This window comes from Euleptes europaea, chromosome 2 (genome assembly GCF_029931775.1).
Source record: "Euleptes europaea isolate rEulEur1 chromosome 2, rEulEur1.hap1, whole genome shotgun sequence".
Classification (NCBI taxonomy): domain Eukaryota; kingdom Metazoa; phylum Chordata; class Lepidosauria; order Squamata; family Sphaerodactylidae; genus Euleptes; species Euleptes europaea.
Genome location: NC_079313.1, coordinates 66,645,642 through 66,672,873, shown reverse-complemented (window position 1 = coordinate 66,672,873; position 27,232 = coordinate 66,645,642). Strand labels below are relative to the sequence as shown.

Genomic DNA, 27,232 nt, shown 5'->3' with positions numbered 1-27,232 from the left:
AAATGTGTGTGAAAGCAGCCACAGTGAAAGGACAGCATGGTACAGTTGATCTGGAAACCAATGCAAAGCCCTGTTTGTGCCACAGTCTCATTGTGGGCATCCACTGTCTCTTGGTTATGGTTGAGTTTTTGTTGTAATGTTGTGCTTAATTACAGAAAGTAATGAGAGGACTTACTAAAATTTTCAGATGCTTGAATGATTACCTCAAGGAGAGTCAGGATCAACTCCTTTCCTTATCTAAAAGACAAAGCAACAGTGGCTCAACAACCCAAAGGATATACATTGAATGTTAGGAAGTACTTTACAGTGCCAGAATGTGGGGTGCTAGGATATGTTGCCAAGGATGTAGATGAATCTTGCTAACTGTAGGTTTGTTCTCAAGTTAAGAAAACTGTTTAAGTAGATTCAGTTTATGCGACAAAGGGATTGGCTGAAGGACCTCTTAAAGAATTTTTTCAGCTACATACCCGAAAGTACCCATCAGTGCAGATGGGGGATCTTAAGTAACAGGGAGGATATCGTGCATACTTATTTTTAAAATTCATATCATGCCTTTCTGCTCTGTTACAAGGTCCAGCTTTTAGTACAAAGATCCCTCTAGGTCTGTGTTTTCACTTACTTGTTCTAGTAAAGTAATCAGCTTTTCATCAAATCTCTGAAATCACGTCCTGAGCTGTTCTGTTTCATCTGTGCCCTTGAACAAAAGTAGGTACTCTGTTCATAGTCACATTCTAATGCCCTCTCTTTAGGTTATATTTTATGTGGCTCAGGTTGATATATAGCTTCTTAATACTAACTGTCAGATGAAAGGCAAAAATGTGTGCCACTTGAATTTTTTATAACCTCCACCAGTCTGGCTTGTACGTTTGGTCTCAATGATGCTTTCCGTCTCTTAATAAAGGCCAAGTGTAAATTACACTCTGTCAACTTACAACAGCTGGAGTCTCTTTTCTTGACTCTCTTCATGAAGAAACAAGGTGCAGTCTGGAGAAGGTCAAGAAAGTTAACTGGCAGAAGTGGGTAGTGACAGATTCATATTAATTAGGGGTTAATTAGCATTGCTTGTGGATCATGTCAGGAAATATGACTATTCACTTACACTCCTGTTGTTTACTTCCGTAGTCTTCTGATTATTTTAATAGTTTTAGAAAAAAGTTGGGTTTCATTTTGTGGGGGAGGTCAATGAGTTAGAAACATCAACAAGTAGAGTTTGCCAACAAAAATGTTTAGTCTCGTAGCCCCAAGTGGACAAATATGGCCACATAAGGAAATAAGTAGGTGTGAAGATGTAAGATCTCCTTGACTTGCCAAAATTGATGTTGTGGATGTAGAGTAGTTAACTGAAAGTTTTAGAGTAGTTGACTGAAGGCTTTGCAGCCTGTAGTCTGTCTCCCAGCAAATTTGTACAACATCACAAATGGTTGGGGCAAGGAAGCTTTCCCCAGTAGATTGGAGTGCATGTTTATTTCCATGATTGCCTTTTGGTTAAAAAGATTACTTTACCAGCTTGAAACTCCTAAGGATTTGAATTGAACATTTATATCCCATCTTTGGCATGTGAAGTACCTATTAGGGGTGTGATAATGAAATTTCTGAGCTGAAGGTATACATGGAAATCGATGGTTCAGGTTGGTGCAGTGATTTTCCGGAATACTAATACAAGTCTGCGGTTGTTGGTATAACAAAACTCTTTTCCCCAAAACAGTCTCTCTCTCTCTGTGTGTGTGTTTGAGATTGGGTGCTTACCAGCCATGCAGTACATGGTCATCTTTTTCTTTGATTCCACTGTTTTCCTGGGCAATGACATTTCTCCAGTCAGATCCTTGCAAGGGAGGAGCACAGAGTGCTCCCAGCCGATCACTTTTGCAGACAAACCTGCGGAAAGAATACCAGGGCCATGATGTGGAGGCAGGCAATGGCAAACCACCTCTGAACATGTCTTGCCTTGAAAACCTTACGGGGTCACCATAAGTTAGGTGTTACTTGACGACACACACACACAAACACACACACAATTAAAATGGTTGTACCACCACAATTTTAATAGTTTGGGCTTTTGTATTAAAGACCGAAAATTGAACTTGAGAGGAGTCTTGGTTATCTGATGAATACATATACGAGTTGGTATTCAAATCCCATTTTCCATAATAACGATTGCCTCTGTGTAATGGACCACTGAAAGAGAGTTTGAATTATCTCTGAAAACCTTTTGAAAAGTTTCAGATGTTGTTAACTGAAAATGTAAATAAATAATTTTTATTATGTTTATGCAATTATTTTCTTTTAAAAACTCTTATATACCAATTATACATAAGTATATTCAGCTGGGTTTGATCTCTTGTAAGATCTCAGATAAAATAAATTGTAATACAATCAATTCATGCACGGTGTGAAATAGTGGTTTGGCAATATGGAATGAACCTTCGCTTACACACATACATCCCTCTCTGCTCACTGCTCCAAGGCAGTTAGTTCTCCTTTAACATAAACCACAATTTGCTGTTACATCCAAGGTGGCAAAATGTGGCTTGTGCTGCTTGCCTTCCAGGTGATTGCAAATTAGTTTCAAGTTGTGGTTTGTTATCCTGGTTTGGAGGGTAAGAGCAAACAGCACTGGTTTGCATGCAATGGTAAACTATGGGCTGCACTAAGGCAGAAGTAGTTACTGTAATTGAATTAGAGCTTTCAGGGGAATGTGTGAGTGAGGGCCAAGGAACACAATATACTCTACATGTATCAGGTTATGGGTGTGTGACTAGACTCGCAGTCAGATGTACATTGGGGGAACTTGCCTTTAAAAGCACTTGTTCACTTAGTGCTGTGAGACTGCTCTGTGGGGGTGGGGGGGAGGAGGTTCTGGTTTCCTTCCCACCTCCCTTTCACCAGGGGAAAGAGCAGTAGGAGGGGCTTTTTCCCTCTTTTCTCTGGCTCCCTGTGCCCTAGAAGGACACAGGGAGCCAGAGAAGAGGCGAAAAGCACCCCTTGCCATCACTTTTTCTGATGGTGAAAGCAGGCTGGTAGGGAAGCCAGAAGCAGCTTTGCCCCCTTCTCAGTACACTCGTGTAGCACCGAGCAAGAAAGTGGTTTTTGAGGCGAGTTCCCCCAGTGTACCTCTGACTGCGTGTCTGGTCTTACGCCCGTGACCTGGCACGTATTGGGCATATTATGTAGTTATGCCCTCGTTGCTGTAGTGCCAAGCCATGGTTTGTTGTTACAACATGTGAACCAACTCCATGTACATTCCTGTTTTACTAATTATTAGTCTTTGACAAGGAGAGAGTAAGCTGTAGCAATGTTAATTGTGGAATCTTATTGCTTTTTCTCTGTCCATTGTTTTAGTCTTTCTGACTTGTTTTATTTATTGCTTTTCACCCCACTTTTCAACAAAAGTCTCCCAAAATGGCTCTTGGCAATTAAAAACTAATATAAATATTAATTAGAATCCAATTTTAGTAAGGTTTTGGAAGGATGCCCAGCTGCTGCCTTCTCCCTTTGGCCTCAGCAATCTTTTTTAATTGGATCTGTTAACAAAATGTTTCTTTAAGTTGTGATTATTCAGAAGGTAAGAATGAACAAAACAAGGCAAAACTTGGTAACTGTTTATTAGTGAAAAATGTGTATTGCCTTTTTTAAAAACTTGGTGTCTAAAAGAAAGAGGGAGTGGAGAAATATGATTTCCTCCATAGTTCAGTTTTGGAAATGACTTACACAGGGCACATTAATGAGAGCATTAAAATAAGTATTTTAAAATATATCCCTACTTCTTGTTTGTAAGAGGAAAACATTTTTGGATGGGCAATATATTGGAGTGTTTTTGGCACAGCTATGTAGAGAAGTTGACACAGTGTCTGCCTGCATGGAGTCTGGCTTGATCTCTGCCTTTAGCTTCCAGCTTCTAGGGGATGAAATGTCACCCAATTCACTATTAAAAACATTTCTTTGAAGTACTGTGCAGCTAGAGAATCTTTCTGAATCAACCCTGGTGATCAATGGGGTGACAGATGTTGCAGCCAGATCACCCTCACATATTCTTAAGTGACACTTGCTTCACTGAGTAGTTCTTTCTTTTTCTGTTGAAATACAGCAAAATTGCTGGTACCTTTTTGTATGTCATATCCTTTTGGCTTTGCTGTTTTACAGACCCTCCCATCTTACTCTGCCTTTCTCACGCAAAGCGAATTAAACAATGTAAATCAGTGCAGTCAATAGGATGATACATCTAATAAGCAATGCGATAGGACTAGGAATTGTAGAAATTTGAAATGGAACTGTCTCTTGAAAAAAGCAAAGTATTAAACATGCCAGATAATATTGTTTTCTGAATTAGCAATCTAACATATAAGGCTTAACGTTAAATTTAATGTTTAAAGTTTTTGTGGGCCAATCTGCTGTTATGTAAGTCATGGCTGACCCTACTTTGGTGCAGTAACATAACAAAGCTTTTACCTGGGTTTGGTCTCAGTAACTTCCCAAGCAACAGACACCATGAAGCAAAAGAAAGGCTTTATTGAAGAAATTTCAGAGAAGTTATTAAAAATGCTGGCTCTTCTTTTTCTATCTGCAGTTTGAGGCACAGATAGAGGCTATATGTATGTGTGCATGCTGTTTCCTTCCTCCCCTGCCTGCTTAATGACTTTGATCCGGTTAGGAGTTTCTGGTCTAAGCCTGGACAAGCAGCCCGGCACCCTGAGTAAGATCTTTGAACACAGTCAGAGATCTTTGGAGGAAAAAGTTATTTAAGTACCTAAAATACAGTCCTGATTCACTAGAGCACAAGAGCACTGGCAACACTATATCAAAACACTACAGGGTGTTACAGAACTAAGAAAAAACAAAAAATGAGGCTTAAGTTGTAAAAATCACTGGTGTTACCTTGGCATTTCCTCCCATGGAACCTCCTGCTGGAACGTGAAAATAGAGGCAGGTCAAGGCAGATTTCACTCCACTTCTGCCCCATTCCTAGTTCTTGGCTTGCATTCCTTCTCACAGTGTGTCACACCTTTTAAAAAGAACACAAGAAGAGCCCTGCTAGATCAGACTAGTGGTCCATCTAGTCCAGCATGCTGTCACACAGCCAACCAGTTCCTTTGGAAGTCCAACAATAGGGCATGGAGGCCAAGACTGGCACTGGTATTCAGAGGCTTTCTGCTTCTTACTGTGGAAGTTTGCTTTAGTCATCGTGGCTAGGAGCCACTGACAGACTTACTCCCCATGAATCCGTCCAATCCCCTTTTAAAGCCACGTATGCCTGTGGCCATCACTTCATCTTCAGGCAGCAAATTCTACATTTTTATCACTCTCCCATCTGGGGGCTGCCTTCCACCTTTCTCCAATCATATCAAGGCACAGGGTCTCCAAACTTTTTATGGACCAGCTTGGGATATCCAAGCAGCCATCTGTCTTGACCCTTCCTGTCAGGTAGGCAAATGGTCATCTCCATCCTATTTGTCTCCATAAAGGAGAACTTATCTCCTCTTAGTCTGAAACCCAGGAAAGAGTGTTTTCTTTGAGATTGGGGCTTCCCAAAGTGTTAATCAAGGTATCCTATATTATTCTTTCACAACAGCACCCATATCTTAAGCACATTTAGCAGATATCAGTTCAGTTGAAATGGCTTACAAATCAAGCTCTTTGGGAGTGGGATGTTTGCAGGCAAAATTAGGCAAGTGGACTGGGAAACCTGAGAACTGTGTTTGGGGCTGGGAAAATACTTCAGATTCCTAGAAGCTCCCTAGATCAAACATTTGTGAACAATTGCTGTGCTTTCTCTGCCTTTTATTCTATTCCTTTGAGTCTTTCCCTCCCTCCCCCCACATCAAGTTGCAGCTGAATTATGGTGACCCCGTATGGTTTTCGAGGCAAGAGACTTTCAGAGGTGGTTTGTCTGCCTCTGCATAGTGACTCTGGTATTCCTTGGTGGTCTCCCATCCAAATACTAACCAGGATAGGCTCTGCTTAGCTTCCATGCTCTGATGAGACCAGGCTATCCAGGTCAGAGCATGGACACTTACAAAAGACAAATAGTTTAGGCAAGGTATAGATTCAATAAATATTGCCTTGTTACAGGAAGTTGAAACTGTACAGCACAACCCAAAGGAAAAGGGCAGGACCAGAAATGTGAATGTTTGATTCAAAACGAATTTTAATGAATTAATATAATTCCAAAGTTAATGATGTTGACTGCAAATATTATGCATATATGTCTACGTTTTCATTAAACAACGTCACAAAGTATGAGAAAATACATAACAAAGTTCCAAATGTTACTACATTGAGTACAGAGCTTTGGTATTGACTGAATTTGGACCACTGATGCTGATGTGGTTAAAAAGTGAACATTTCTTTGATTTATAACTTTTCTAACAACTTGTATGTATTTAGAACAAACACGTAGTATTGAAAAACTGCACTTTATCACAAATACATTAGGCATATAGTTGAGTGTCCTCACCAGGCAAGATGAAGATATTTAAACAGGCTGTCCCCTTGTTCTCCCAATGGATTCTGGTTTCTATATTAAAAGCAGAAAATGCTTTCAAGTAAAGATTCAAGGGAACACTAGAAATTCATAAGTAATCACTACATCTTCTTTTTGTCCATGAACTTCGCTTCATATACCCCACTGAGAGGGAAAGCAACACTTTCTTCCAACTCAGTCTAGCCTGCAAGATGGCCCCTACCTTGACTCTGCCAATCTGGTGACCTGGATCCAAGCCATGGTAACCAAGCCATGGTAACATCGAGACTCGACTACTAGCTAGGATACTGATGGGAGCTAGGTGGAGCATGCGTATCATTCCCATTCTGCAGTCAGTCCATCGGGTGCCCATCAATTACAGGGCTCAATGCAAGGTATTGACTATCATGTACAAAGCCCTTCATGGCCTTGGTCCCTCGTAACTGCAGGGCTGCCTCCCTCTCTCTACCATTAAAGCTTCGCTCATCCCAGCAGGACCTTCTGCAGGTACCACCCTGCAAATGGGCAAAATTAGCAACTCCCTGTACACATGCATTCTCTGTTATGGCCCCCACCTTATGGACTGGCCTCCCTGACAAGGTTAGGTAGGCTCCCACTCTCCTGGCTTTCTACATATCATGCAAAATGGAATTATTCAGGAGGGCTTTTTGCACAGGTAAATAGGTAGGGTTGCCAACCTCCAGGTAGTAGCTGGAGATCTCATACTATTACAACTGAATCTCCAGCTGATAGAGATCAGTTCACCTGGAGAAAATGGCCACTTTAGCAATTAGACTCTGTCCTTGAAGTCCCTCCCCTCCCAAAACCCCACCCTCAGGCTCTGCCCCAACAATCTCCCACTGGTAGTAAAGAGGGATCTGGCAACCCTATAAATAGGACTGTACTGTAACTAAATGGTCTGAAAGTTGCATTGGTAAAGGGATAGGGACTGTGGCCTACACTACTGTATTGCTGCCTGTCACTGTAAATATATTCCAGACTAGGTAGCTTGTGCACCACTTGATATATCATGTTTAAAAATCTCATGCTTCATTTTAGCTCTGTTTGAGATTTCTGTTTGTTTTCAGATTGTACTGCTCGTTGGATGTCCTGCCCAGTTGATTGTACTTGACTTACACTATGCAATCCACCTTGAGTCATAGCAAGCAAGACCGATTATAAGTAGCCTAATAATAATAAGTAATAATAATAGACATGAGGTTTGATGCTTGAAACTTTCATAAATCCCCCTTTTGATTTGGCTCCAGTCTACTACTGGTGTCTTGCTCCATTGATTAAAGTGACGGAGTGCAGGCTTTTCTGAGCTCAGTTTCCACTTTGACTCTTTCCTGTCCTTTTGCTGACCCATGCATTTGGACACTTTAACTGTAGCCTTTCATTGCAACCGGCACATCAGTCCTGCTCAGCATGTTCTATAATAAAATTATGTGTGTATGCACACCGCATATGTAATATGTAAATCTACAGACTGGAGCCATGAACAGACAAGACAGATCACCAAGTTTGCAGTAAAAATCTAAAAACAAAACAAACAATACTGGGGGTTAAAATCCACCAAAATAATGGAAGTAGCACATGTGGCTTAAAAAAAAATGCCCTCTGTTGCCATTGCGACACAACTGCAACAGAATTGTTAGTTGAAGGCTTAGATCCTGTCAGTAAAAGGCAGAGGGAGGGGAGAGGCTCCATTTCAGGGCTCCTTTGGCCTCTGAGGGAGAATTCATAGAGGCCCGGCCTGGCAGCAGTCACAGGGCAGCTTGCTGCCACTCAGCAGCCACTACAAAAAAGCCAGTGTGCTGTATTATTTAATTCATTTTTATCCCGCTCCTTTCCGCAATGGGAACTCAAAGCAGCTTACATCATTCTCCTCTTTAGAGTTGCCAACCTCCAGGTGCTAACCACAGAAAAAGAGCACTCCTGCGCTATTACCACAAGGTTTGGAAATCAGCACAGAGATATCCGTACAAAGCGGACACACAAGTATCGTGTTTAAACATAATTAACCAAAGTGCAGTGATACATATAGGGAACACATACAACTATGTACACAAATATACAATGCTTTTTCTAATGCAGTCTTTGTGCAAAAAGATTTTCTATTGTAGCAGTAGTTGTAGAAAAGTTCTTTAAAATGTCCATAAGGTACTCTTTATAAATATTCAAATCTTCAGAAGAAGGCAATGGCTGGGGGACGGCCGTTTCAAGAAAATTTCTTCAGCCCCAATTCATTCAATCTTACAATATCATGTATCATACATTCAGTTAGCTGGTTCCCGTAGGATACTCCCAAGTGTAAAAGCCGTCCCCCAGCCATTGCCTTCTTCTGAAGATTTGAATATTTATAAAGAGTACCTTATGGACTTTTTAAAGAACTTTTCTACAACTACTGCTACAATAGAAAATCTTTTTGCACAAAGACTGCATTAGAAAAAGCATTGTATATTTGTGTACATAGTTGTATGTGTTCCCTATATGTATCACTGCACTTTGGTTAATTATATGTTTAAACACGATACTTGTGTGTCCGCTTTGTACGGATATCTCTGTGCTAACCTCTAGGTGCTAGCTGGAGATCTCCTACTATTACAACTGATCTCCAGCCGATAGAGATCAGTTCACCTGGAGAAAACGGCCACTTTGGCAACTGGACTCCATGGCATTGAAGTCCCTCCCCTCCCCATACTCTGCTCTCCCCAGGTTCCAGCCCAAAAACCTCCCACTGGTGGCAAAGAGGGACCTGGCAACCCTATTCCTCTCCTCAATTTAATCCTCACAATAACTCTGTGAGGTAGGTTAGGCTGACAAAGTGTGACTGACCCAAGGTCGCCCAGTGAGCTTTGATGGCTCAAGTGGGAGGTTGAAACTGGGTTTTCCAGATACTAGTCTGACACTCTTAACCACTACACCACATTGGCTGTCACACTGGCTCTAGTCATTAAGAGTTTCAGGTTAGGATCTGGGAGACCCAAGTTCAAATCCCTGCTCAGCCGTGGAAACTTGCTGGGGGATCTTGGGCCAGTCACACACTCTCAGCCTAATCTTCATCACAGGGTTCTTCTGAACACGGAGGTAAGGAGAATGATGTAAACTGCTTTGGGTCCACATTATGGAGAAAAACAGGATATAAATGTAGTAAAAATAATAAATATAGCTGAAGATGGGGGGAAGATAAATTGTTGGTTTGTGGGTGGGAAGGAGAGAAGGAAGCAGGGAAATACAAGGGGCTGCCAGGAGGAGGAGGAGGAGGAAGAAAAGAGGAAATAGTGTGGGGAAGGGGATACAGACTAAACTGAAATGCCCCTCACAAGTCCTTGTGGGTTTCTCACCATGCTAATGGGCCTGGCCTGTTGGCCAGCACTGCACAGCTTGGCCAGACTTTTCCCCAGGAGAAGGAAGGTAGGGAAAGAAGGAAAACTGAAGGGAGGGAGAGTAGGGTTGCCAGGTCCCTCTTTGCCACTGGTGGGAGGTTTTGGGGCGGAGCCTGAGGAGGGCGGTGTTTGGGGAGGGGAAGGACTTCAATGCCATAGAGTCCAATTGCCAAAGCGGCCATTTTCTCCAGGTGATCTGATCTCTGTCGGCTGGAGATCAGTTGTAACAGCAGGAGATCTCCAGCTAGTACCTGGAGGTTGGCAACCGTAGGGGTGAGATAAAAATAGGCTGTTGGATGGGTGGGAAAGAGTGGCAGGGAGGGAAGGGGGAGAGGCAAAGGGATCTTTCAGGGAAGGTAAAATACTTTGGGACAGACATACCTGCCTACTCCCTTGTGTGTGTGTGTGTGAAGTGCCATCAAATCGCTTCCGACTCATGGTGACCCTATGAATGAAAGTCCTCCAAAATGTCCTATCTTTGACAGCCTTGCTCAGATCTTGCAAATTGAGGGCTGTGGCTTCCTTTATTGAGTTAGTCCATCTCTTGTTGGGTCTTCCTCTCTTCCTACTCCCTTATGGATCTGTAAGTCAATAGGGTAGCATAATGGCTGTATTGATTGATAAAATTTGCGACATGGTAGCTGGGACAAATGCAATGGTTGCACGTGAAAGGGGGTTGCTGCAAGGCAGTAGGTCCAGCCAACAGTTTAGTTGTTCTACTGTGTTCCTTTGTTGCCCCTTTTATATATGAGAATGTATTGACACAGGTTTGCACACATGATTTTTGTAGTCTTTCTCTTTGCAGTGGTAAAATCGCTGATTTGGTGCCCTTATGACTTAAGTCTGGGACCAGTATGTAGCTAGACTTCAGAGTACGAAGTCTGGCTTCATCTCTCTGCTGGTCCCCGCCCTCATTAAAATGTGCCATTAAAAACTAAGGATTATTTGTCATCCCTGTTTTCTTTTTCTTCTGAGGAGGAAGCTCAGAAAATGTGGCTAATAACTGGGCACACTGTATGTAGCATGGTAGTGTTTCCAGCTGTTTAATTACTGTGGTGTTGACCACTGTCTCAGCAACAGCTGCCCTGATGAGGCTTTTGTGAGTTACAGTGAAGTGGGTGGAATCTGGCAGAGCGAGAGAAAATGGGAGAAAGAAGCCCTGAAGTCCCCAGGAAAACAAGAGTGACTAAACTAATTTTCTTTGCCTGTGGCTATGGGGGGGTGAATGGCAGGGGATGAATTGCTGCATTGAAGATATTTTTCTTTTTTAGGGCCTGTCCATGTGATTTCAGTATACTTGTTAATTGCGTGGGGGTAGTGCATATATAATAGTGAATTATAATTAGCACTGAATACATGGGGATTATTGTCCTAGTGTGGAAGCTTACAGCAGAGCCTCATATACTTCGTCTGTACTTAGTCAGTGATGACAAATCACAGTCACGACAACCAAAATGAATCACTTGGATACCTCTTTATATTTCAGGATCATTTTATTGTGGTTTTTAGAGATTTCTACAGTAATAAAATTAAAACCAATGACTATATATAGTTCTCTCTCTATTGAATAGTAGGATTTGTTTAGGATTATATGATTAATATTAACCAAAAAATCTGTTCTTATTGACACTAAATCATCATGGAAAGGGCATACTATTGTCAGGAATTTCTCTTCAGTCCTACCCTGCTTACCAATAATTAAAGCACAGGCTTGACTGTTTAGGCTGCTCTGGTCCTGTCCATAAAAGAATCTGGAACAGGCTGTTTGACAGCTCTTGCCCAGAGTTTGTTAACTGTTCCTCATCCAAAGCACTTTCTTCCTGAATCTGCCTGAATTTGTTTCTTTCAGGACCCTGATCCTGGTAAAGCAACTCCATGTCCTTTGAGCTCATGGAAGAATGATAGTTGAATAGTAGTGGTGGAGGCATCTGCTGCTGCCGTTATACTGTCATTGCAGTGCCGCTTCACGAAAAAAAGCAGCACAGATTTTCACCAAAGCCACGTATTTAAAATTTTAAAAAACATTTTTTAAAAATTTCCATCAATGAACTGCAACATTAATTTCATATTGAGAACTATGGGAAGAGCTTTCAGCCGCCACTTTGACCCAGTGGCAGTGGTACGGCGTCCCATTGTTTTCTTATTTTGATGTTAATACAGTAGTTGTATAATCCAGGGTCTTCCCTTTTGCACTAGAACTTTCGAATGCTACCCACACTGTTCTCTATATTGCTTCCTCTAGAGGTTTATATATTTTTCTGTTATTTAAAGGATCGCTGTGGTTAAAGAAAACACTATTCCAAGGGTTCCCAGTCTTTTTGAGCCTGCTAGGACCTTTGGAATTCTGCCACAGGGTTCTGTGCACCACCACAAAATGGCTGCTGCAGGAGGTGGAGCCAACCACAAAATGTCAGGATGTAAGGTTATGCATAACCCTAATAGTAACACTTAAAGCATTTCAGGCAGAAGCTCTGCTTACCAGGATAGCTTTTAAAACTAACATATTGTTTTAAAACATTTTCTTGTAAACACATGGCTTACCGTCAGTCATGCAGAGAAGAGCCTTGTGCTGTGGCTGCCGCCAAAAAGCAATTTTCAAAAATCCGCTCAGCCAATCAGACCTTCAGTGGCCAGTCAGAAGCACTGCTGGGCAGAATTCCACCTGGCCAAACCCTCCTTCTAAAAACGGTTAGTGGGTACTAGGAAAAGTGTCTGCGGGCACCATGGCATCCATTGACACTACATTGGGCACCCCTGCACTATTCTGACCCATGTGCATGTGACAGTTATAACCAAAATGTTTGTCCAAGTGTAGATATGGTATATTCAGAGCAGTAAATTTTAAGAAAATGGTAATGGTACTATATAGGCTCTAATTGTCCTGCAGTGGTTTCAAGTATGACTTGTAAAAGTGTCCTTGGGAAAACAATTGTTTTTCTCGTTAGCAACACATATTGGTAACAAAGGAATGATTGGGGCCAAATGGCCCTGGGTCTGTTCTGTCAGCATCTGAGTGGGCCCGGCACATGTTGAATGGTTCATGTTAGGGAACATACTGATTTGTTCCTTGGATAATTGCATACGATTTAAATTTGTTTAAAAACTATAATGGGCTGCAACAGTGTTTTTAATGTGTGTCTTTCAAAAAATTGTCAGAATTTGCGAGAGTCTTGCTGGGAAAGGGCAGGCTGCTTCTTTGATCTTCCGGATTTCTTATCATGGAAAGCAACAGGTGTCACTGCAAGGTATGTAAAATGTTATTTCCTGCTTTTTTTTAAAAAAAAATCTTTCTTCTTGAGTTGGTTTTTAGCTTAATTCATTTTGACTGCACATAATGTATGTACATCTGTATGTGATTTGGGCTATTTGAGAACATCTTGAACCAATCTTCTGTTGCCATGGTACATTCCTGAACAAAATGGTTCTTCGAAGTGCTTTAATTCTTATAGACAGTATGTTGCCATTAGCTTATTGTGCTCCATTGGTGGGGGGAGGGATCCTGAGCCAGCCCAATGCCAGTTTTGTCCATAGGAACAAATGGCAGAGATTTATAATTTGAGTAGAACCTAGGCAATCTTCTTTCTCAACATTTTGTATCACTTGCACCATTGAGGGGGCAGGGAGACAAATTCCTAAAAGAGAGTTCCTTCAAGGCAGTGACTAGGATACAAATTGCTACTTTAGGGATGCCAAAAGGCTTGGGAATGAACCAGTGAATTCCCCCCCCCCCTTATCTTTTGAACAGCAAAGAAACTGCTTTAGAAGCTGTCCTAATATTTGAAAGTAGAGACATGGGCTCTTGTTTTAAGTAACAAACTCGACTGTCTCTTAAGTATACAGAAACAGTTGTGGAATTCTATTGGTGCAAGATACTGTCTTGTGAGAATGTCACTGTATATGAATATTCTGCATGCTGTTAATGACTGCCATTCTGAAATACTAGTATTTTTTTTTCTGGTGTAAAATAAATTTTGGGATATATGTACTTCCTCCAGGTAGTAATGTTTGGCATGGTACAGTGTGATGTGAATGCCTCTGAACAATAACCCTCTGCCTTGTTATAACAAAGATGAAATATAAGCATACCAATATGAAGTTATTCTTTCAAATTGGAGAAGGTGCAGACTATGATATCCTTACCAGGGTACAGGACTACCAAAATTACTGGTTTCTCCAATAGTTTTCTGAGACATCTACCAAGCATGAAAGAGATCTTTAATCTATTTAAAGATTATTTAGAGGTTAATCTATTTGACTACATTTTTGAAGGCTATTGCCCATGTGTTGACCAGTTCCATGTAGGATGGATTCCATTTAGCTGTAAACACTGTAGACATTTTTCTTGATTGGGGAAAATAGGTTCATGGATGATGTGCTGATTCTTTAAAATACCATTTAATATTGTCAACTTGAATTGTATGAAACAAAAACAGGTTTGTGGGGAGTAGGATTGCCGTTGAGATCTGTGAGACTGGGCATGTGTAAACACTCTGTACTGTACTGTTTGGATTCTTGGAAAGGAACCTGACAAATGGTCTCTAACTGGCCATGAATAGTGAGCTACCTGTTTGCATCCTCTGAACTGATGGGTGTTAGTTATAATTTTAGTTATAACAAGTCCTAATTACAGATTAATTTCAAACCTTTTTTCTCTTGCTTGCTATGTATAGTAGGGAAGAAAATGAATAGTCGAGCACCATGATCCTCATTGGGTTAGGAAGTCTCTGCTTCATCTGAGCCCTTAGCTGCTTCTGATGGGGCAAGATCAAATCTTCTGTTCACAATAGTCTAGTGTACCCTTATACTGTTCACAATAGTCTAGTGTACCTTATATGGAAGATAGCTTGGAACTGACCCCAGGAATATCAGATACATGCCGTTCCACCATTTAGAAATTTCTGACCTAGATGAAACCTCCATAATAAAGGCTCTGTTTTCTCTCCCCCTTATCTGGTTCCTGTACTTATAACATTGCTGTGTTTACAAGCCAGGCATATTCTGGCACTGTAAAAAGTCAGAGTATTTAAAAATAGAGGGGGGGAAAGCAAAATGCAAATTTCATCAAAACAAAACCTTTGGCCTTGAAGGAAATCTGTGATAAAAATTAACGAATAGGCTAGCCCTTATAACATACCGTTTTAACTGTTTCTGTAGCTTCTCGACTGCCAAGGTTTGTATAGTGTACCAGGGAAAGCAGTTTTGTCACAGAATCACCATACAACTGCTCTAGCTGTTCTCATAATTTATGACCCAGAACATACATCAAACATCTGGCATAACCAGTGACTCATCGCAGATGAGGTGACTGATCAGTGACCCACTTCAAGATTTTGTCTTGAGAAAGTTAACTTATTAAAGACTTACTAACTTGCTTATATGTGTTTATTTATTAATTTTGTAAAGCACCTAAAATATGTCTGTGAACTTTGTATATTGATCTTTTCTTTCCCACTTTGAGCATATCTATACAAACAGGATTAGTAGACCTTGCCTCTTACTTACCATGGAATCCTGGGAACTGTAGCTCAAGTTCCAGCATTCTTTGGGGAATCCAGGACAGTTAAACTGCTATAAACTGTTCTAAATTCATACTATATAGTGTGGTTATCCTTTGTTGTTGTTATTCTTCTGCTGATTTTAGGGGGTTGGCACTGCAAGCATATGAAAAACAGAGTAAAATATGAAAAGTATGATTAAACATGGGAACATGGACCTGACTTGTTAAAAAAAAAAAGTAGAATGGTATTTAGTCTGTTTAAGATGCTACTGGAAATTGAACAAACTTCTGCTGAGAGGCTCCGGAGCAACCCACTCAGTGAAGCTTCTGGAGCATTTCCAGTACCCTTTGATGAAAAAATATGAGAACAAGACTAAGTATTGACTTGCCTCCTTAGTTTTGTAGATCATTGGCCATAGCACCTAGGGTCTGGTGGTTTATTTATTTGTTTTTAAACCTGGAGCTGCTATTTATAAGTTTGCCCAGAGACCCTCCAGTCCTAAGCACATTAACATACAAGTTTTATTGATGAGTGTGTGTTCTCCCCTTCCCCATGATTCATTCTGTTCAGAGTTAGGGTTTTTGGGCTATAGTCAGTGATGACATTCCTATTGTACCTGCCGCTTCCCAAGGTGGTTCAGACTCTGGTAGTTTTTAAGTCTACTACTTCTCTCTTGAGACTCTGAACTGAGCACACATTTGAAACTATTTTTTTTCCTATGCTGGTTTGGTAATCAGCAAGTCAAAGTCTGTACTTTCTATAGCTACATTTCACAATGATGGGAAATAAAACATAGCTTAAGGGGTACTTCATGCTGAATTTACTGTAAGGAAAGGTAATTCTGGTCATTATTATTAGTTCTGGGCTGTTATTAAGCCTCTGTCATAAATTAAAATGTTATTAAATCTGAGACATAATCTGCAGGGTAATTTGAGATGCGGGCATTGAAAAATCTGACTTTTATCTTGGTGGAGTAAAGTGATATGTTTAAGTTTCACATTCCTCCAGAGATTGTTCTTCCACAGTCAACACTGGCAGTGTCTCTGTGAGCAAAAGAGAGTTCAGCTTTGAAATGGGTCCTCTTCCCATGCTGTTTAAACAGCTTCTACCCTCCTTGTCTGGAACATCCAGACCTGGTTTTTAACTGTGCATACTGTAATTCAATCCTATCCTGTTCCCAGCAGTATACTTGCTAACGGTTTTGAGCAAAAGAGAATCAAGCTATCTTAACTAATGGTCTTCAACGGTTTCAGACCTGGTATCCACTGATCTGAAAGCATGAGACAGGAAGCTATGTGACATCAAAGTCGTATCATAGAGTGCAGATTATGACCTTACTGGCTTCAAGATGAGGACAGAGGACTAAACCATGACAATGGGGAACAACAAACACAAACTGAGCACCAAGAGGGTGTTCCCATAATGAGAAACAAGACAAAGGTTAGAGTCAGATGATCTAGAGCGGGGGTGTCAAACATAAGGCCCGTGGGCCGGATTCAGCCCATAGAGAAATCTTACCTGGTCCGTGAGCCAGCTGAGGCAGCCCCCACCCCCCACCTTGGATCTGGACTGGCGAGGCATGACCCAGCCCAACCGTGACATTTATGTCATATCTGGCCCTCATAACAATTGAGTTCAATACCTCTGATCTAGAGGAATCCACTCCACCACTGAATGACTTTGTCTGCTACTCTTCTTGGCGTGCGTGAGAGAGAGACAGCATCCTTGCTCAAAATGCATGAACACTAGTAGTAGGTTTTCCCAAGAGGCAGTTAAAAAGGCAACTTTATAGGGACTCATAAACATATTGATCCATGGGATGAAAACCATTGCCTTAAAATCGCCAGTCTTCTGTGTTTTGATACCATCTATGAAACTTGTCAGTATTTATTGGGAAGGACAGAAGGAAGAATACACAGAAATTTCAAAGCAGCTTGACTGTATTGCAAAAAAAGTTGATGCAGTCCTTCATACTTATTTCTCCTGAAACGGTGGCTCAAAGGAAGCTTCTTCCATCTCTTAAATGTATCCATCTCTGGTCTTTGGTTTATAAGCACTGTGAGGAAAAAATGGTTCTTGAACCCAAAAGTATAATTGATGGCTGTTCTAAAGGACCATGAAAAGACCTTGGAGGGAAGGTGTACTGTTCTGCATTAATTAATATTTGTTCTTGTGAGCATGCCATAGAGTATTTGCTGTCTAATAATAAGAGATAATAATAATGACTTCTATATTCCTATTAGATGTTCACATTGGTCAAAGATAAGAGTATATTTTTCTTTCTTAAACTTAGCCTCTTGGGAACCCTTGAAGAGTCAAACAGCGTAATAGTCTGTGTGAGTAAAGGTGAAAGAACGGAGTGAAGACTTTGTTATGTCTTTAATGATGCAGGTGTTGCTAAAGCAAATACACTGAAAGTCCCTTAAAAGTCATATTACCATATATCTATAGTCTTGCTTGCCCTGTTACTATATTTCAGTTCTCAGAAGTTTATCCAGTGATAACTGAAACTCCCTCCCCACGGAGAATCATCTGTCTCCCACTATCATTGTCGTCTGCCAGCAGGTGAAGACCTTTTCTTTTGTTTGACATTCCTTCACTAATAGACACATATATATACACAAGTGCTTTTCCACCCAACTCAGAGTCATCAACACTGCAAACATTAAAATATTTAAAACAAACACTAAAATATTTATATTTTAAATGCTATTTTATTGTTTTAAATATTTTAATGTTTGCAGTGATGAGGACCCTGAGTTGGGTGGAAAAGCAGTATAGAAAAGTTTTAAATAACTATAGAAAATAACTATATAAATTACTATATAAAATAAAAATAAGTTGAATGCTTAATTTTATGTGATATTTAGGTAGTCGCATTAGAAAGTATGTGTTATTTTATTCGTACAGCTCTCTCTCTCTTTCTCACTACTACAAATATGTCTTTCTGTCTTGTCAAGTACATGTTTCCATGAAAGTTGAGCAGGAAGTTTTGAACAACTCATGGAACAGTATCACAGAGGTTCAGGTGTGCATTTATGTATAAGCTTTTGTACCACTTACCCAAAAGGCAACCCAAAAATCTGTCGTGCCTATTTTCCATTAATTTGTCTAATCCCCTTTTAGGGGATTATCACCACAGTTTTGTGGCATTGGAAGCCACAGGCTCATATGCCACCACTGCAGCAAGATTGATATATGCAGCTAAATGGAAGACAGCGGAAATGCCAGACAAAAAAGACTGGATATCAAAGATGCTGGAATTGATGGAAATGGCGAAACGTACGGCATTGATAGACCAAAAAGACAATGCACAGTTTTTGGGGGAATGGGAGGCATGGAGGATATACTGTGAAAATGAATTTCAAATGGGAATGTTTAAAGGTTACTCGTTAATCTAATCCCTTTTTTATGATTTCTTTTTATAATTATATATAGATCTATTGATTATAATGAAATATATGTTTTAATGAAATTTTTAGGATATACAATAACATTGGGATTAGTAAATCTATGCAAAAGAGATTACAATTTATTATTGGAGGGGGTGAAGGGGGGGTCAAGACTTGTTTAGTTTACGTAACAAGATAAGATCAACAACAATATTTGTTTTTGTTGGTTTGCTAAAAAATTCTTTTTTGATTGTTGAAATGATTTAATATAAGAAAATAGAAAACAATAAAAAAATTATATAAAAAAAGGAAGCCACAGGCTCATTGGTCTCAGCTGAGCTACTACTGAACTTCCTTATCAAGCTGATTAAAAAATAAATCCCTAAAATGGCAGTAATCATTGCCATGACTCCAAATGAAGTGATTAATAACTTATATTTAAAATGAATACTTCTGTTGATGCCTTTAGGTATTTGGAGGTGCTCCATTACACATAAAAGCCCAAATTATCTGTTACTAACCAGGGAACCTGACAAAGTTGAAATATGAATGGAGGTAGATGGAGGCAGATCCTTTTTTAGAAGAATCTTTTGAAGACGAACCTATAGTTTTAGAAAGTGAAGTGAAAGCTGCACTGGGAGCAGTTGGGAGAAAAAATCGCCAGGAGTAGCAGGGTTATCAGAGCTTAAAGACAATAATGCTAGGAAAAGTGAAAGGAAAAGAGGAAGACCCAACACGAGAAGGATTGATTTCATAAAGGAAGCCATGGCTCTCAGTCTGCAAGACCTGAGCAAGGCTGTTAATGATAGGACATGTTGGAGGACATTAATTCAAAGGGTCGCCATAAGTTGGAAGCAACTTGACAGCACTTAACACACACATACTCAGATGGTTTGAATCAATAGCTACAAAAATGCTGTAAATCTTATTCCTTCAGTATCTGGTCACTTTGTCTCATATACCTTTACTTTTCTGAGAGCCAGCATGGTGTAGTGGTTAAGAGCGGTGGTTTGGAGCGGTGAAGTCTGGAGAACCAGGTTTGATTCCCCACTCCTCCACATGAGCGGCAGAGGCTAATCTGGTGAACTGGATTTCTTTCCCTCCTACACATGAAGCCAGCTGGGTGACATTGGGCTAGTCATACTCTCTCAGTCCTCTGTTGTGGGGAGGGGAAGGGAAGGTGATTGTAAGGCTGTTTGATTCTTCCTTAAGTTGTAGAGAAAGTTGGCATATAAAAACCAACTCTCCTCCTCCACCTTCTCTTCAAAGTTCAACATTTGTATTAGGAAGTGTATGACTCATCATTCTCCACCCATCCGCTATGAACTCCAATAAATTTTACTTTATATGGTCATCTGGTTAAAGCTATTAGTAGTAGTAATAATACTCAGTTTCAATGAATAACTGATCCAGTTAAGAATTAACGTATTAAAATGCACAACCCTCCTTGTGATTCTAAGGTCAGATTGAGATGTTTTATTGGCTGTCATCCTACATCCCAAGTTTGGAGCATACTTCAATCACAGTTCTATGGGTCCATCTTTAGCGAAAGTTCATTTTAATTATTGGAATAATAACTTGGAGGCTACACTGGATTTTAAATTAATTGTAATCAAATAAAGCACATGGTATGGTAAGGGGCTGTGGAAACCATTTGTTGACTTACAGATTTATAAAGCTAAATAATTGCCTTCTATAAAAATAGCAAACATGATAAGCCTAAAATAGCATAAATGTACAAAGCAGCATTAAATGAGCGGTTGAGGGGAACAGTTTTCTTCAGCACTCAAACTGCATTAAAGCAGTTTTAGTTGAAATTTAAAATGCCTGTGTGAGTAAAAATAGCACCCCTGAAGCCAAGCAATGAACTGTACCTGAAATTACACTGCTTCCACACCTGAAAGAACTCTTCCTCTCAATCAGTTATAGCATCAATTGTCCCCTTTAAAGACAAAGAACCTGGAGCAAGACTTCTGCAGCAGATGTCAAAGATCAGGATGGTTCATGTGCAAGGCATCTCTTTTGCAAGTAGGCTAGGCCCAGGGCTTTAAATGCAATAACCTTGGGGTCTGCATCAGAAACCGTAGAAAAGAACATGTTGAATGTGCTCCTGCAGCCACCCCATGTCAGGAGATGGACAGTAGAATTGTGTAGGGAAGGGACTGTGACTCAGTGATAGAGTATTTGTTTGCATGCAGAAAGTCAGGAGAGCCTTATCTTGTGATCTTAATTCCTGGGAAGGAACATGTGGGAGAAGATGGTCAGAAACCCTGGTACCAAGTCATTTGGACTTTAAAGGTCAAAGCCAGCAACTTGAATTGGGCTCAGGAGTGGATGGTAGCCAGGGTAACTGCTTTAATATAGTAGAAAAGGGCAAGAGTCCAGTAGCACCATAAAGACTAACAGAGTAGGGTATGAGCTTTCGTGAGCCACAGTTCACTTCTTCAGATATTTGGTATCTGAAGAAGTGAACTGTGGCTCACGAAAGCTCATACCCTACCAGAAAATATTTTTGTTAGTCTTTAAGGTGCTACTGGACTCTTGCCCTTTTCTACTACTGCAGACAGACTAACACGGCTACCCACTGTGCTTTAATATAGTGGGGGGAGGTCACATGATCCCGACAGCTGGCCCTGATCACAAGTCTATCTGCAGCATTCTGCACTAGCAGCAGCTTCCAAACACTCTTTAAGGGTAGCAACTTTGTCTTTGACTAACAACATCTCAGTCTTGTCAGTGATGATGATGATGAAGAGTTGGTTTTTATACCCCGCTTTTCTCTACCTTTAACGAGTCTCAAAGTGTTTACAATTGCCTTCCCTTCCCCTCCCCACAACAGGGACCTCCCAGTTTGAGTGGTAAAAGGCCTGTTGCAATGCGGCACTTCTGGGTGTAAACCGGAAGTGACGTGATCGCGTCGGCACAGCTGTGCATGCAAGTGATCCCTGCTTCTGGCCGATCTAAGCGACCTGGCAACACTAGCTGAGAGAGTTCAGACAGAACTAGCCCAAGGTCACCCAGCAGGCTTTCTGTGAAAAGATTGGGGAATCAAACCCAGTTCTCCAGGTTAGAGTTTGCCACTCTTAACCACTACTCCATGCTGGCTCTGACCAAACAGTTGAAAACTTTACCTAAAGGTGTGAGATTATGAAGAGTATAAAAAAAGGGAACCTTGTGATTTTCACACAAGGCTTTACATTTCAGTTTGTGAATATCATGTCACTATAACTTTTATGCATATAGGATAAATGCAAAACTTATTTGCATGTGTCATTGCCATTTACTAGAGCAGCTCTTTGGCAGGCAGGCAAATCTAACTGTTGCGCAAAGGACTTCTATCAAATTTAGAGCAGCGGAATTTGAGGTGGTTTCCAAATTACCTTGAGCTTTTTGTTGTTCTTGGCTCCATTACAGTGCTTAACTAATTGTACAATTGCGTGAAACTGGATTCCAATTTTTATTAACAGATTTGAAACATCTGAGTTTGGTGCTGCACTTGTGTATGTTAGGGTCTATCGAACATGCAATCTTTTGTAAATATTTTGTATAATTTTTTTAAGCAGGTGCCTGGGCTTTAAATCATAGTGGTGTTTGCCTGTTGTTTTTGTATGATGCTCTTTTGCCTTGAGGAAAGAAGAAAATGAGCTAGCTTGGTATTGAGTTAGAAGGCAAGGGAACAGTGGAGGGAGGGAGGAGTTGTAGTGGGTGTATTATTGGCTGGCAGCCTGCCATAGAAATGTTGAACTCTGAGCCAACCATGAAGTCATGCTGAACTTAAAAAGTCTCTCTAATCCAAGGACCTGTGCCTTAATTTGACAAACTAAAGACTTCTTGATAAGCAGGCCTATTAAAAATGCTGTTAAATGATGGGAGGGGGCATTGCCTGTAAGTTTAGGTGGAGAGCGAGAAATATGGTGATACGACAGAATCATTTTTTCTTCCCCCCCTCCCCGTTGTAACATATACTTTCAAGCTTGAGAACCGCTTTGGCACTCTCTTCTTCTCTGCAGTTCTTGGGCTCTGCAATGGCTTGATATGAAATTTGAGAAATGTATGTAGTTTTCTATTTCAGGAAAATGATCTCAAGTATTGAATGTTTGTGTTGTTGGCTGTGAGGCTCTGATCTTGCCCAGTGTGGTTTGGCTTTTTTAAAATAGTGGGTGAGAAGTGCTAGAGTGCTTTTTACCAGAAATCAGACATTTCCCCCTCCCCCCTCCCCTTTTTTAAAAAAAGCATTTGATTTGTTATATCTTACATATCCTTGTCTTTAATCACTATATGCTTATTGTACCTCAAAATGACTGTGTCTTAAAAAAACACTGTTGGTGATAGATCACCATTGGTAGCCGTGTTAGTCTGTCTGTAGCAGTAGAAAAGAGCAAGAGTCCAGTAGCATCTTAAAGACTAGCACAATTCCTGGCAGGGTATGAGCTTTCATGAGTCACAGCTCACTTCTTCAAATACAGTTAGAATGTGAGTCCATCTATCCTTAAGTAGAGAACATAATTGGTGTGAAAGATTCCTAATTTTGTCAAGTTACGTATACATGAACACATGAAGCTGCCTTATGGTGAATCAGACCCTTGGTCCATCAAAGTCAGTATTGTCTACTCAGACCGGCAGGGTCTCAGATCCTCTATCTTTCACATTGCCTACTTGTCTAGTCACTTTTACTGGAGATGCCAGGGATTGAACCTGGGACCTTCTGCATGCCAACAGATGCTCTACAAACTGAGCCACAGCCCTTCCCCACACAGAGTGAGCCCATATTGAAGTGGAGATGTACAAGCAATGACATTCAAATTGGGCTGTCATTAAAATCTCTAACAAGCAGATAATACAAATGTGAAGTACATAAGAACATAAGAAAGGCCCTGCTGGATCAGACCAAGGCCCATCAAGTCCAGCAGTCTGTTCACACAGTCGCCAACCAGGTGCCTCTATGAAGCCACTAACAAGATGAGTGCAGCAGCACCATCCTGCCTGTGTTCCACCTCACCCAAAATGATAGGCATGCTCCTCTGATGTAGGGATTGAAATTTACCATAGCGTTGCCAGGTCCCTCTTTGCCACTGGCGGGAGGTTTTTGGGGCGGAGCCTGAGGAGGGCGGGGTTTGGGGAGGGACTTCAATGCCATAGAGTCCAATTGCCAAAGTGGCTATTTTCTCCAGGTGGACTGATCTCTATCAACTGGAGATCAGTAGTAATAGTGGGAGAGCTCCAGCTATTACCCAGAGGTTGGCAACCTTAATTTATCATGGTATTTACCATTTTTAAGGTATTCCACATAGGTAGAGAATCAGTTCTAAACAATGAGATTTGGAGTGCAAGATGTTGTCAGGGAAATTGACACAATATAGAAATCTTTCTGCCCATTTGGTCTTCTGTCATGGAGGGGCAGTAGGAGATTGCATGAAGAGAGAGGCTGGCCTGAGCAGTCCTGAGGGTATCTGCACAATCGAACACTCAATGAACAACAGCTACAGGTAAGTGCAACACTGTTTTATTAAGTGAGACATCCCACTCACACATGCAAGTTCTCTGCATCACAGAAGACTCAAGAAGGCCTGTTCTCAGTTTGTGGCTCCTTTTGAGTCTTCTACATCATCTCTTTCTACTTCATGTACTCATTTGATGTATTTTCTCTGTTATGCATTATTCTTTAAAATCTCTATATTAGCAGTGCAGATATAAAGGTTAAAAAATAATTTGACTACCAAAGGCCCATTTCTGTTTGTTGGTTTTTACTCAGTGAAGATTTGGGGAATACTGAATAGATCTTGATATATAAAGGTTTTGAACTCCTTTCTCTGACATCCTGCTTATGTTTTCTTAAGTGCATTGTAATGACTATGACAGTCTCAAATGTTTTGGATTTATTTAAGTACTGCACTTCCTGGCAAGTAGTGCTTACCCCTCCCCCCACCCCAATATTCTAAATACTTTCACTCTTTGGCTCTGTTGGAGTTTAGTTTTTATTATCTTTCTAAAGTATGAGTAGATTACATTGTACGTGTGTTATTTTTAAAAAACCAACTCCATTTGCTTTTGCAATAATTTTATCCACAGAGCAGCCTTTTAACTAGAAAACAATGAGTATCCTAACACCTCATACTTCAAAGGGAGTTCATTCTTTATCCACAACAGTGATATCAGTTTTGCAAACTCTAACCTTTTAAATAATGTACTTTTATGTGTGACCTGTCAAACAGACCTATAAAATCCTCGTACATCAAAAGCACAGGGCTTTCAATAATTCATTTTCAAACCCTGACGTTCTTCTTGTATATTGAGTTGTGGTGAAGCGTCTGCCACCTTAAGACTGAGTAAAGGTTAATTATTGATTTCTTATAAGCATCTGAATGTGACTTCAACTTTCATTAGGATACTATACCCTTTTAACTGTAGGTTGTAAATTGATGTTCCCTGATAACAAGAGCAGCATTAGATAAATATATAACATAATCAAGGTGGATGGATTAGTTATATGCTTTCTCTTATGCTTTTCCTCCTGTGAATGGTTTTACATTTTACAGTTGACAAATTGGATGTGTATTTGTAGAATCAACGAAATTCCTTGAGTGTTTGGGTTTTTAAATGTATGGCATACAATTACATTTTGATTGGAAGACCCTTAGGCACTATCTGAAAAGTAGCATAAAACAGCAAAGGCAGTGGGAGAAAAATTAAAAGAGGACCAAAACTTGCACTCATTACTGTCACAGCCTAGAACCTTTCATTCAGTATATCTAATTCTCAACATGGCCCCATCTTAAATGCAGTGGCTGGAGCCATGGACAGTCAAGACAACTTTCTGCACACCTGAGAAAAGCCCAGTTTGCAGGAAAAAAAATGTGTGGGTTAAAACACCCCAAAACGATAAAAGGAACACCTGTAGCTTTAAGAAAAGGATGTAATTAGTGGCCATTGTTACACAACCACAACAGTAGTACTAGACTTGAAGCCTTGATTTCTGCCAGAAAAGGGCAACGGAGAGTTGTCCGGGCCTTTTTCAGGCCTGTTTTGGCCTTTGAGGGAGAGCTCATTCGGGCCAGGCCTATCAGCAATCACTGGGCAACTTGCTACCGCAAGACTTGCTTGAGTCACCATAGCTGGCTGCTTGCTACTGTTCAACAGCAGCCACCCCATAAAAGTCAGTATGGTGCAGTAGTTAGTTTCAGGCTAGGATCTGGGAGATCCAAGTTTGAATCACCACTCTGCTCTGTAAGTGCACTGGGTGACCTTGGGTTAGTCAAATACTCTCAGCCTAACCTACATTACAGGGTTATTGTGAGGCCAAAATGGAGGAAAGAAGAATGGTGTAAGATGCTTTGGGCCCCTGTTGTGTAGGAAGGCCAGATATAAATGACACCAGTACATTATAAATAAAGCTGAAGATGAGAAGGGGGAAGATAAAATGTAGGTTGTTTGGTTGTTGAGAGGGAAGCTGGGGATGGTGAAGATATGGGGGCTGCCAGGAAAACTGAAAAAGGAAATAATGTGGGGAGGGTTTACAGAGGAAAGTGAGGTAACTCCCGCAAGTCCTTGCGAGTTCCCTGCTATGCAACTGGGCCCTGCTGAGCTGGCCAGAGTGTTCCCAGGAGAGACTGCTAGGGGGAAGGGAGGAGGGAAAACTGAAGACAGGGGCAGGTAAAGGTAGGTTGGCTGGTGGGTGAGAAGGAGAGAAGGAAGCAGGAAAAGGGGAGAAGCTATGGGGCTTCCAGGGATGGGAAAGAAGAAATAATGGTGGGGGGGGGGGGGACCGACAGTTGTCTTTTATATTCTCTAACTGAATTTTTTTTCTCAGGCCTGAATGCAATTGATACATTTTTGTCCTATTCTTTTTTTAAAAAAATATTCTACCTGCTTATTGACTCCTGAGCATCTCAAGCTAGGTTTATAGCTTGAAGTACAGCCTCAAAGTGATGAGAAACAGGGTGACTACTATAATTAAATGTGCTTACTAGTGGCCTGTGAGAATATAAAGACTAGGTGAGATTCTAAACTTCAGCTAGGCCTTACATGAATCTGCACCCCCCCCCAACACAACTGAGGAAAATGGCATGAAAAGTGGGAAACAGCTTTATCAAAAAACTCCCAGACTTACCATACAAAAGGCCAGTATATTCCATTATTCTCCTACCTTAAAATGAACCAGTGACATTTCATATGTGGATTTCTGCAGGGAATTAATCAGCTCCCTGGGAATGCCAGGTTTTGTATTTTGGCTGTAATATATAGAAGCTTGAATACTCTGATGACCCACATTTGTAATAGCCTTATCTGAATCCTTGTAAATGGTATCACAATGGCGGTCGAGGCCATGCTTAAGTACTAGCTTTAATTCTGATCAGTTTTATTTAGAGTACCATAAAGACCTACTGAAGTATTTGATTGTGTCTACTTGATTGTAATGGCCTTTGGCTGTATGCAATAAATCTGTACGTACCTACCTACAGTCCATTGTAAATTATATGCTATGATGAGGTAATCAGT

General features: G+C 40.7%; 1 protein-coding gene across 6 annotated transcripts in view; it reads left to right on the top strand.

Moving 5' to 3' along the window:
* Window positions 1-27,232, top strand: part of FGGY (FGGY carbohydrate kinase domain containing) — a 166,127-nt gene that overhangs the window by 10,235 nt on the left and 128,660 nt on the right. For 3 of the 6 annotated variants that reach the window (XM_056844236.1, XM_056844234.1, XM_056844235.1), the window contains exon 4: window positions 13,003-13,091. The exons of the other annotated variants lie outside the window; for them this stretch is intronic. In XM_056844236.1, coding sequence (XP_056700214.1) covers window positions 13,003-13,091 — 89 coding nt within the window. The remainder of the gene's footprint in view (window positions 1-13,002; window positions 13,092-27,232) is intronic. 6 annotated transcript variants of the gene reach the window in all.